The sequence below is a fragment of the Rutilus rutilus genome (assembly GCF_951802725.1).
Source record: "Rutilus rutilus genome assembly, chromosome: 24".
Taxonomy (NCBI): domain Eukaryota; kingdom Metazoa; phylum Chordata; class Actinopteri; order Cypriniformes; family Leuciscidae; genus Rutilus; species Rutilus rutilus.
In genome coordinates, this window is record NC_140228.1 from 14,211,664 (window position 1) to 14,224,253 (window position 12,590).

At 36.9% G+C, this 12,590-nt stretch overlaps 1 protein-coding gene across 2 annotated transcripts in view; it reads left to right on the top strand.

Annotated features, from left to right (window-relative positions):
• Positions 1-10,585, top strand: part of oxsr1b (oxidative stress responsive kinase 1b) — a 48,098-nt gene extending 37,513 nt beyond the window's left edge. For both annotated transcript variants that reach the window (XM_084399439.1, XM_084399440.1), the window contains 12 exons: positions 296-397; positions 506-639; positions 1,469-1,517; positions 2,503-2,568; positions 2,971-3,093; positions 4,711-4,746; positions 5,256-5,360; positions 5,447-5,505; positions 5,760-5,812; positions 7,857-7,925; positions 8,632-8,696; positions 9,020-10,585. In XM_084399439.1, coding sequence (XP_084255565.1) covers positions 296-397; positions 506-639; positions 1,469-1,517; positions 2,503-2,568; positions 2,971-3,093; positions 4,711-4,746; positions 5,256-5,360; positions 5,447-5,505; positions 5,760-5,812; positions 7,857-7,925; positions 8,632-8,696; positions 9,020-9,094 — 936 coding nt within the window. In that variant the 3' untranslated portion in view covers positions 9,095-10,585. The remainder of the gene's footprint in view (positions 1-295; positions 398-505; positions 640-1,468; positions 1,518-2,502; positions 2,569-2,970; positions 3,094-4,710; positions 4,747-5,255; positions 5,361-5,446; positions 5,506-5,759; positions 5,813-7,856; positions 7,926-8,631; positions 8,697-9,019) is intronic.
• The last annotated feature ends 2,005 nt before the right edge of the window (positions 10,586-12,590 follow it).

Here is a 12,590-nt window from a genome sequence, read left to right on the forward strand (position 1 = left end):
CCTACAACCACATCATAAAACGAATGACATGCAAACTCTGATTCCAGTGAAGAAGATACAGTGCGCTTCAAAGGTCCTGAGATCACATGGAAGATTCGATTAGAATAATGCAAAATGGACGCATTTTCACCAGTAGCCTCAGACTGTTGCACCTCACTGTATATGGAGTGAATTACACGGACAATTAAAGCTGTTATGAAGTCTAAAGACTTCAATGTGGTGTAAAATTGCCAGTAAGTGCTGGCATACGGATGCATCTCTCGTGTTAAACAAATCTGTGACTGTTTGTGTGCAGGTGAAAGGTTACGACTTCAAAGCAGACATCTGGAGTTTTGGGATCACAGCCATCGAGCTGGCCACAGGCTCCGCTCCTTACCACAAATACCCTCCTATGAAGGTGAGGAGCAGGAGATACAGTCCCATAACGAGCTCTAATGACTCTAATGAGAAACGTGTTGTTTGATGGCATGTTGGGTGTTTCAGAGATCTCTGTGTGTGTTTGCAGGTGTTGATGTTGACCCTGCAGAATGATCCGCCTTGCCTCGAGACTGGAATCACGGACAAAGAGATGGTGAAGAAATACGGGAAATCTTTGAGGAAGATGCTCTCGTTGTGTTTGCAGAAGGAGCCAGAGAAAAGGTGCTGAGCAGAGCCTTGTTCTTGTGGGGTCGTGGGATACAAATACACTACCGTTCAAAAGTTTGGGCTCAGGAAGAATTTTTATATGTTTTTGAAAATTCTCTTATGCTCAGTAATTCTGCATTTATTTGATAAAAAAATAATAATAATACAGTAAACATTAATATTGTTAAATAAGCATTTTTTAAAAGCTTTTTTATATATATATATATATATATATATATATATATTTAGGGCCCGAGCACCGATGGTGTGAGGACCCTATTGGAATTGCTCCGTTTATTTAATATGTAATTTATTCCTGTGATAAAAGCTGAATTTTCAGCATCATTACTCCAGTCTTCAGTGTCACATGATCCTTCAGAAATCATTCTAATATGCTGATTTGGTGCTCAAAAACCTTTTTTTTTTGTTGAAAACTTTTTTTTTGTATTCTTTGATGAATAGAAAGTTTAAAAGAACAGAATTATTTGTAAAACTTTTTGTAATATCTTTACTGTCACTTTTGAACAATTGAATACATCCTTGCTTAATGAAAGTTCATTTCTTTCTTTCTTTAAATTTTTTAATTTTTTTTACTGACCCCACACTTTTGAACAGTACTGTGTGTTTATATGTTCTGTAATATTCAGCATGGCAGCCACCACTACCTGCTCAATGTAAAATGAAACGGATATTATTTGGCTGATATGATTTTAAACACTTTTTAAAAGTCATTTACGTGTAAAACATTTTAATTGGGAAAAAATGTTTGTGACTGTTAATGTTGATATTCCCTTATAACACTTTAAGTTACAACAAATATATTTCAATAGTGTTTGCTTTTTAGGCCAACATCGTCAGAACTCTTAAAACATAAATTCTTCCAGAAAGCCAAGGTAAGAATCTTACATTCAGGACATTGTTTTTGGTTCTGTCAAAAAAGCGATCTGTCATCATTTACTTAGCCTCATGTTGTTCCACACTTGTATGACTTTTGAATGTTTTTCATACATCAACGGTTCATAGTGACCACTGTCAAGCTCCAAACAACAAAAAAGCACCAATTATTTAATATGACGGTTGAACTTTATTTTACAGTTCTGTTCCCCATGTTCATACTTATTACAGTAATAACTAGGTACTAACACTGAACCTACACCTAACCTTAACCCCTGTAGTTACCTTATATTACCCAGCATTTTCTTAGGTAAGTACACGTACTGTAAAATAAAGTTGAATCCTAATGATAGCTTTCACACCATATTTGAATCCCAATGCATAATAACTTAAATTTCATGTTACACAAATACATTTTAAATGATACGTTTATGGTGCTTTTTATCTTTTCATATCCTTGACGTGTGAAGTGTGTAATGATCCTTCAGAAGTCTCCCAAAACCTCATTTCGGGGACATCCTCTTTTGCAAGAAAACGGCATAAAAATAAAGTAAATACAGTGTTTATTTTAATTGTAAAAATGCAGAAAGTTTTCTGTTAGGGTTAGGATATAGCATTTATAACTAGCCGCATATAAATACAACAGAAGACTTTGCAATGTCCCGTGTGTGTGTGTATGAATACCTCTACACTCCCCCCATGTAAATGAATCATTATCAGTTCAGTCCAGCATTCCTCTCATTACCGGGCCGTCATATCGGAGTCTAAAAGCAGGGATAAGCATCCCAGCATCCTTTGCCAAATGGATTTCCCTTTTTACTATTCGAATCAAGCCAGTTCTCTCTCCTTCCAGCGTTGCGTACTCAGATGTTACCGCACATGCCCAGTAGGGGGCTGGAGTTGAAATTGAATTTCAACCTTAATTGGTGGTTATTTGCATAATTTAGAAAAATATTTATCTTACTATTCCATTTTGTTTGGCAGAATAATGAATTCCTGCAGGAGAAATTATTACATAGAGCACCTACAATTACAGAGAGAGCGAGAAAGGTGAGGAAAATGTTTTAGTATAATGACATTTATGATGTTTTAATTTTTACCATGCTCTATTGTGACCTATGTATTTTTACTATATACTGCTCATTTTTATGTACTGTATTATGATGATTTAGCCAATTTTTATGTATATTTACAGCACCACAAATCAAAATCACTTGAGGGACAAAAATCACTTTGGAAAAAGATATTCAGAATTTCAGATAATTAGATGTATTCATTTTGATTCTTTTTTTAAATGTATATAAATATAGTATAATTAAAATCTTAATTACATTTTGTTTTAACTTTTAATAGATAAATAAAAAAATAAACCTAAACATATTTTGCTCTTCTATATGCACGTCTGTATAAACATATGTATGTATATGTATATTTGTGTGTGTATGTGTGTAGGTACGGCGAGTTCCTGGCTCCAGTGGGAGACTCCATAAAACAGAAGATGGAGAATGGGAATGGAGCGACGATGAACTGGATGAGGAGAGCGAGGAGGGCAAAGCTGCTGTTGCTGCCTTACGGGTAACACACACACACACACACACACACACACACACACACACACACACACACACACACACACACCCACCCTCTCTCTCTGCACTCTTTGTTTGTCTGTGGTGTTTGTAATGGTGTTGCTGTTGTGGCACCTCTCATCCCTGGGCTCTGTGTTTTTTGTTCGCCGCTAAAGGAGCAGCAGTCGAAGTCGACAAGGCGACAAGTCCGTTTCTCTCAGCCTCTTGAGCTGCCCCCACCCAGGGTTGTTCAGTTTTCCCACTGATACAGATGGCTCACCTTAACAAGGAAGCACACTCAGTCAAACACAGCATTTGGACGTGTAGGAAGCGCTAGATAAAGAGGAATTGAATTTGTTCAGAGAGCATAATATACAGTATCTGCTGATATTCTTGTTATCCAGCTTTAAAGACTAAGACAATAAAGATACTAGAGTTCTGGTTGGTTAAGGATGACCGTTGCACCTTCACCTGTCTGTGATAATCTGTTTATCTATGCAAGAAATAATCATGTACAGTATAAAGCATTTATATGGCTTATTGTGATAACTTTTGTTCCGTATCCCCTGCTCATTATGAACCCATAGCTTATATGTGCCTTTTCAGATCACAAAAATACTGAAATATCTACTTAAGCTTGACCACTCACTCTAATCTCAATGACTAAACTTGTGTAAAGCAAAAAAAAGTGTAACCAATTCTTGCTAGAAAAAAGCAGAGACTGACTGAATAGTGATGTGTGCTTCCTGGACGCCATCTGTATTGTGTTTTTATTTACAACTTTGAAATACTGACCAAATCAATGACCTTTGATAACCAACCAAATTCTGTTTAACAGCCTCGTAATGAGACTTCTGCTGATTGAGGCACTAACATGCAATATGGCCACTTCTGGTCACTAAATGATTTTTGGACTCCAGTTTGGTCACTAGTACACTACCGTTCAAAAGTTTAGGGTTTGTAAAAAAGTTCACTAAGGCTGCATTTATTTGATCAAAAAATAAATAAATTCATTAAAAATGCAGTAAAAATGGTAAATTATGAATTATTATGTTTTGTTTTTATATATATTTTAAAATGTAATTTATTCCTGTCATTGCAAAGCTGAAGTTTCAGCAGAATGATTTTTTTAAACCTTATAAATGTCTTTACTGACACTTTTGATTAATTGAATGCATGAATAAATGTTTTAATTTATTTAAAATGAATAAATAAATACTGACCTAAACGTTTAAACAGCAGTGTAAGTCTGAATACTACTCAGTTTAGGTGGAAGTGTTTAAGTGTGGGTTTTTTTTTTGGTGGTGGGGGGAGAATACTTTGGATGTAGTGCATACTGTTGAATAGAATATTTTCGAAGCAGATATTGTGGATATAAACTGTAATTTGGTTGCATATCTCCAATAGTCCTTGAATTCTTGAAGGATATTATACAAAAGCTATGAAATGTGTATTTAGAGTCATAGCAAATGTATAAAATGAAATGCTCACGAAGGGCCTTAACTCCCTGCTTCATTCCTTACTACAGTGTGTTTAAATCCAACGCTGAATTACAGTAACCCAAACAATTATATATCATTACAAGAGACCTTTGACTTTTGCCCATTCTATCTCTCTCACACAGTCACCAAGAGTAAGAGAAGGACTCCAGAATATAGAGGTATGTAAACCATTACTACCATACTAATTTACCATTCTTACGATTCCTGCTGTATGTACTATAATGCATAATTGTTTGTATGAATGAAATATTTAAATGATCTACTGTATTTGGCAAAGTATTGCAGACTACTGTATCCTGCAATGCATTTTGTAAAAAGTAATTAAACATCTGAATTGATTTGGCTGTATTTGTATTACAATATTAAGGATTTAAACTACAATTATTCTTAAATAAAACTGGCTTAAAACAGGCAAAATAGCCTTTTTTTTTTTCACAAGCTACAACTCAACGCCACTCACATGCAGTGTATACAATATTCTTTTAAGAATAGTGTACACTGCACAGCATCCACTAAATAGTAAATTGGTATTCCATTCCAGACATTTCATTTAATGTTGGTATTATTTCAATGTATTATATTTTATAATGACCAGAGGTTGGATTTTTTTTATATATTTATAACGCAATTACTAAATGTTTGTGTGGGTCTATGCATGTATTTGCAGATATTCCAGCCTTTCAGCAGTCACCTCCAGCCTGAAATACCTCAAGCTGCTGGCCAGGGCCCGGCCAACACTCAACACACTACAACCCCTTCACAGCCTGCGCAGGTACAGTAGCTGTTGTATCATCAAGCATTTCAACATTCAGTTATTAGGCCACCTCAGTTTTTAAATGAAGCTGTCTCTATCTGTAGGCCCCAGTTCCTGGAGGCGATGCCCCCCAGTCCCCCATCAGTTTAGTATTAAGGTTAAGGTAAGTTGTGTTTGGGGGGGAGGGGGTTGTGGCGATGCCATAGAACCTTTTTTTTTTTTCTTAGTGTAAAGAACATTTATATAATCTCAAGAATTTTTTTTCAACATAAAGAACCAATTCGAGCAATGGAAAGGTTCTATTAATGTTAAAGGTTCTCCATAAAATCATCAATGCCAATAAAGAACCGTATTATTAATTATTAAAAGTGCAAACGGAAGCAGTAGATGACTTATATTTCTCCTCCTGTCCTACAGAAACTTGAAAAAGGAACTGAATGACATCCGATTTGAGTTCATGCCTGGCAGAGGTAAGAGCATAAAGACACGTGGCTAGTAGTCTTGCATTAATTGCACTTGAATAAATCCACATAATACACTCTTAAAGGGATATTCCACCCTAAAATGAAAATTCTCTCATCATTTTCTCAGCCCAATGCTGTCCCAGATGTATATGACTTTCTTTCTTCAGATGAACTTAAATGAAGACTTTTAGAAAAATAATCCATCTCTGCGAGTCCATAAAACGAGTCCCTCAAAGTTGACACTTCAGAAACCACACAAAACTTCAATTTTTTTTTACATTTTAAAGGGTTAGTTCACCCAAAAATGAAAGTTCTGTCAGTAATTACTCACCCTCATGTTGTTCCAACCCCGTAAGACCTTCGTTCATCTTCGGAACACAAATTAAGATATTTTTGATGAAATCTGAGAGCTGTCTCACTCCTCCATAGACTTCTAGGTGACCGAAACTTGCTGGCCCAGAAAAGTTATTAAAGAGATCGTTAATATAGTCCAAGTGACTACAGTGGCTCAATCTTCAGTATATCAAGCGACGAGAATACTTTTTGTGCACAAAAACAAACAAAAATAACGACTTTATTCCACTATTCATTTCCTTCTCTCTGGACCTCTAGTTGGTTCACGTAGTGTTTTTGCGCAGCGCGTCTGTGTTACACGTCACCACGTAGGCTCACTATTGGCCGACGCTGGTCATGTGTGTGATGCGTGTGACGTGTAACACAGACGCGCTGCGCAAAAACACTACGTGAACCAACTCGAGGCCCAGATAGAAGGAAATGAATAGTGGCATAAAGTCGTTATTTTTGTTTGTTTTTGTGCACAAAAAGTATTCTCGTCGCTTGATATACTTAAGATTGAGCCACTGTAGTCACTTGGACTATATTAACGATCTCTTTAATACATTTTCTGGGCCAGCAAGTTTCGGTCACCTAGAAGTCTATGGAGGAGTGAGCCAGCTCTCAGATTTCATCAAAAATATCTTAATTTGTGTTCCGAAGATGAACGAAGGTCTTACGGGGTTGGAACAACATGAGGGTGAGTAATTACTGACAGAATTTTCATTTTTGGGTGAACTAACCCTTTAAGATGTATTCCCAAACTGTCTGATTTTTTTCACAACTCTTATGAAAAAACACTGAATGGTTGACAGTTGTCACATTTGTCAAGGGCGGTGAACATCTCAATCGTTACGATTTACGACACACTTGGGCAGTTCTTTTGTCCAATGTTTTTTGCCTGTAAAAATCAATTTAACACCCTTTTAGAATCAGTTCCTGTTTATCTCAGGGTTTTGCCCTCCAGCAGAAAGGCCCAAGAAAAGCATGAGCATAATTTTTCTACCCCATCAGATGTCAAAGAGCCTGCCGCATCTGCGTTTTGTCAGAGTCACGTTTGGAATTTTCCCAAAATAAAACATTTAATGACATGCGCATAGTTGGCCTGTGTGTGAATGTTCTTCTGCCTGAACACGTCTTCATTCTGCTGTCTGTATTGACTGCAGTGTGTAAGCATGATGTGTGCAGTTAAGTTGTCAGAAGATCTACAACCTTGTCAGTTCAAATATCCAGGATGTTGCAATTTGCCATGCTCAAAGTTTGTTGCTCTAAACCAGGGGTGTCCAAACTCAGTCCTGGAGGGCCACTGTCCTGCAGAGTTTAGCTCCAACCCCAATTAAACACACCTGAACCAGATAATCAAGGTCTGATTATCTGGTTCAGGTGTGTTTAATTGGGGTTGGAGCTAAACTCTGCAGGACAGTGGCCCTCCAGGACTGAGTTTGGACACCCCTGCTCTAAACCAGTGGTTTTCAATCCTGGTCCTGGGGACCCACAGCTCTGCACAGTTTGTACGTCTCCCTCACTTAACACACCTGATTCAGATCATCAGCTCGTTAGGAAAGAGCCATATGAACTGAACTGGGTGTGTCAGATAAAGGAGACATATAAAATGTGCAGAGCTGTGGGTCCCCAGGACCAGGATTGAAAACCACTGCTCTAAACGAATCATTTTAAAGTGGAATAAATGCATCGCATACATGTTCTCTGTTTGTAGACACAGCAGATGGGGTTTCTCAGGAACTGGTATCGGCTGGCTTGGTAGATGGGCGAGATTTAGTTATAGGTAAGGTATTTTTTAAGGTATTAATACTTTCATTGGGCAAAAAGGCATTAAATTGATTAAAGGTGAAGACATTTATAATGTTACAATCTATTTTGAATGAAAGTTGTTTTATTTATCAAAGAATTTTGAGTTTCCACAAAAATATTGAGCAGCACAATTGTTTTAAACATTAATGATAATAATAAGAAATATTTATTGAGCAGAAAAACAGCATATTAGAATGTTTTTTGAAAGATCATGTGACTGAAGACTGGAGTAATGATGCTGAAAATTCAGCTTTGCCATCACAGGAATAAAATACATTTTAAAAATATATTACAATAGAAATCAGTTATTTTAAATTGTAATATTTTACAATATTACTGTTTTACTATATATATATAAAAAAAAATCTGTTTTTAAAAATGTGTTTATATATATTTGATTTTATAATTCCAGTTATAATAATCATATAAAATTCACTCTAATTTATGCTTATAATATAGTTTTTAATGAATAAATACTTTATTAGAGTTCCCCAAAAAACATTATTAACTATAACTTGTGCAGATTCTTACTGAAATCAACATCTGTTTAAACTGCTTGTAAAATGTCGATGTTATGTGTGAAGAAAATAAATTTCAATTTCAAATCATTTAAAAAGGTAAAATAAAACTTAAAGTAAATCATGGTTTTAGTCCTAAACTTCTGTTTTGTGTCATTCCAGTGGCTGCTAATTTGCAGAAGATAGTTGAAGAGCCTCATTCCAATAAAAATGTCACATTTAAACTGGTAAGTGACTGTTCAGTTAAACCCACTGTGTGTAAAGGCCCGTTCACATCAAGGACAATAACTATAACAATAAAGATATAGTTATAAAAATCATCACACCACTATAGTCCACACCACTATAACTATTATGGCACAGAGAAACGACATCGTTGGAATCACTTTCAGAACGATTTTTTTTTTTTCAGCTGATGAACGATTAAAACCTTGACAGCCAATCAGAGTTCATCCTGCTTAGCGGACGCTAATATAGTTAGTATGGTGTGAACGGGCCTTAAATCCTCAATGGTGTGTTGCAGTAACACGTCATGCGTGGTGTTTTCCAGGCATCTGGTGTTGAAGGCTCTGAGATTCCCGATGATGTCAAACTCTTGGGATTTGCTCAGCTTAGCATTAGCTAAACTTTGGCTCTGTGCGGGACCATGACTTGCCTACAAATGTGAAAACAAACCAACACTACCAACATGAATGAATGACACATTGATTTTTTTTTTTTTTTCCTCTTTCAATTGCCCTCAAGAAACCACTGTTGCCAAAGAGAAAAGTACCATTGCGCAGCCCATAGGATTTCAAATGGCCCACAGCAGAGTTGCACAAAGATCAGAATTTGTAGGAATCCTTAAAAATAAAGTTTACGATTGATTCATCTGAGGATGCAATTATCATAACCAGATATAACCTTAATGCTCTTTTAATGTTTCTCTTTCTTTTCCTCTTTTTTTTCTTTCTATGTTTGTTCTATTTTTGCACAATCTGAACTGACACCCCCAAAAAAACTAAATGTAAAAATGCCTCTAATATAAGTACTGTGTGCATGTGAGGAGAATGGAACGTTAATAGAGGAAATGAGTGAATGGGTTTGCAGTAGCTATAGCATTTTTTTTCTATGCCTTTAAAGAGAAGCAGCTAGCATGTTTTATCAGACCGCTTGCATTATTTACTTGGGTTCATTTAAACCAGCTTGATGAACATTTACAGAATCTGGTTTAGAAATGTCAGAGATTCTGATTCAGCTCAAAATCGACTTTTCCATTCTCGCATGTCATATAGAGTCTGATTTCTTCATTGTATAATATCCTTTATTTCAGACGCAACACAGATTTGCTAAAGATGAAATGATCTATTCAGTGTCATTGAGCCTGGACGAACACTCCTAAAAGCTGGTTTATTTTGCTGCTTTTCCCTTGTTTATTTTATTTGTGTGTGTGTGTGTGTGTGTGTGTGTGTGTGTGTGTGTGTGTGTGTGTGTGTGTGTGTGTGTGTGTGTGTGTGTGTGTGTGTGTGTCTCAACAGGGCACATTTGCGAATGTTACTACCCCCCGCTGCTCTAAAAGTTATTGCCTTAATGTTTCCACACATTTGCATCAACCATATCTCTCCTTTTTTTTTAGATTTCACATTAATTTGTGCATTTTGGTTTTAAATTTCATTTTTTTTAAAGTTTCTGTCTAAGCATTTAGATTTTTGGAAAAGGTAGACGTACGTGAGGTACCTGATGAAACTTTGGTGTTTGGTTTTTTCTGTTCTGCTATTGAACTCTTAAGTATTCATGTGTATTTCTGATCTCGATTGAACATGTAAATAATGTAATTTGCCATGGGTTTGATTTTATATGGGATGCTTCACTCATGGCCTTTGTGTTCTCCATAAATAAGGTGATGGGAGGTGGTGTCGGTTACAAAAGACACATTGTGAGTTTTGTTGGTTTGTCTTATTTGTCTATGAGGGTGCCTGTAATCACAGCGGGGTCTTAGGTGGCCTATATTTGCCTGATGTTTCCAGCAGGTCTGTCCTGAACTTCTGAAGTTTTCCTTAGAACTCATGTGAGAGGTTGTTTACTTCACTCAAGAAATCTCATTAAACATATCGCTACCTGTGCAAGAACAGCCTGGAATAATCTTAAGTATCTTAATTATTTTAAAGCAGTGTTTCACCTGATTTTTTTCCCCCTTTTTGACACACACACACACACACACACACACACACATATACAGTGAGGAAAATAAGTATTTGAACACCATGCTATTTTGCAAGTTCTCCCACTTAGAAACCATGGAGGGGTCTGAAATTGTCATCGTAGGTGCATGTCCACTGTGAGAGACATAATCTAAAAAAAAAATCCAGAAATCACAATGTATGATTTTTTTAACTATTTATTTGTATGATACAGCTGCAAATAAGTATTTGAACACCTGAGAAAATCAATGTTAATATTTGGTACAGTAGCCTTTGTTTGCAATTACAGAGGTCAAACGTTTCCTGTAGTTTTTCACCAGGTTTGCACACACTGCAGGAGGGATTTTGGCCCACTCCTCCACACAGATCTTCTCTAGATCAGTCAGGTTTCTGGGCTGTCCCTGAGAAACACGGAGTTTGAGCTCCCTCCAAAGATTCTCTATTGGGTTTAGGTCTGGAGACTGGCTAGGCCACGCCAGAACCTTGATATGCTTCTTACAGAGCCACTCCTTGGTTATCCTGGCTGTGTGCTTCGGGTCATTGTCATGTTGGAAGACCCAGACTCGACCCATCTTCAATGCTCTAACTGAGGGAAGGAGGTTGTTCCCCAAAATCTCGCAATACATGGCTCCGGTCATCCTCTCCTTAATACAGTGCAGTCGCCCTGTCCCATGTGCAGAAAAACACCCCCAAAGCATGATGCTACCACCCCCATGCTTCACAGTAGGGATGGTGTTCTTGGGATGGTACTCATCATTCTTCTTCCTCCAAACACGTTTAGTGGAATTATGACCAAAAAGTTCTATTTTGGTCTCATCTGACCATGACTTTCTCCCATGACTCCTCTGGATCATCCAAATGGTCATTGGCAAACTTAAGACGGGCCTTGACATGTGCTGGTTTAAGCAGGGGAACCTTCCGTGCCATGCATGATTTCAAACCATGACGTCTTAGTGTATTACCAACAGTAACCTTGGAAACGGTGGTCCCAGCTCTTTTCAGGTTATTGACCAGCTCCTCCCGTGTAGTTCTGGGCTGATTTCTCACCTTTCTTAGGATCATTGAGACCCCACGAGGTGAGATCTTGCATGGAGCCCCAGTCCGAGGGAGATTGACAGTCATGTTTAGCTTCTTCCATTTTCTAATGATTGCTCCAACAGTGGACCTTTTTTCACCAAGCTGCTTGGCAATTTCCCCGTAGCCCTTTCCAGCCTTGTGGAGGTGTACAATTTTGTCTCTAGTGTCTTTGGACAGCTCTTTGGTCTTGGCCATGTTAGTAGTTGGATTCTTACTGATTGTATGGGGTGGACAGGTGTCTTTATGCAGCTAACGACCTCAAACAGGTGCATCTAATTTAGGATAATAAATGGAGTGGAGGTGGACATTTTAAAGGCAGACTAACAGGTCTTTGAGGGTCAGAATTCTAGCTGATAGACAGGTGTTCAAATACTTATTTGCAGCTGTATTATACAAATAAATAGTTAAAAAATCATATATTGTGATTTCTGGATTTTTTTTTTTAGATTATGTCTCTCACAGTGGACATGCACCTACGATGACAATTTCAGACCCCTCCATGATTTTCAAGTGGGAGAACTTGCAAAATAGCAGGGTGTTCAAATACTTATTTTCCTCACTGTATATACATACATACACTGCCGTTTAAAAGTTTGGGATCTGTAAGATTTTTTGTAAGAAGTCTCTTATGCTCACCCAGGCTGCATTTATTTAATTTAAAAACAAAACAAAACAAAAAAAACAGTAATATTGTTAAATATTATGACAACTTAAAATAACTTTTATTATGATAATAATAAATATTTCTTAATGAGCAGCAAATTAGCATATTTGAATGATTTCTGAAGGATCATGTGACTGAAAACTGGAGTAATGATGCTGAAAATGATTTTTTTACATTTTTTTTATATAAAAAAGTTATTT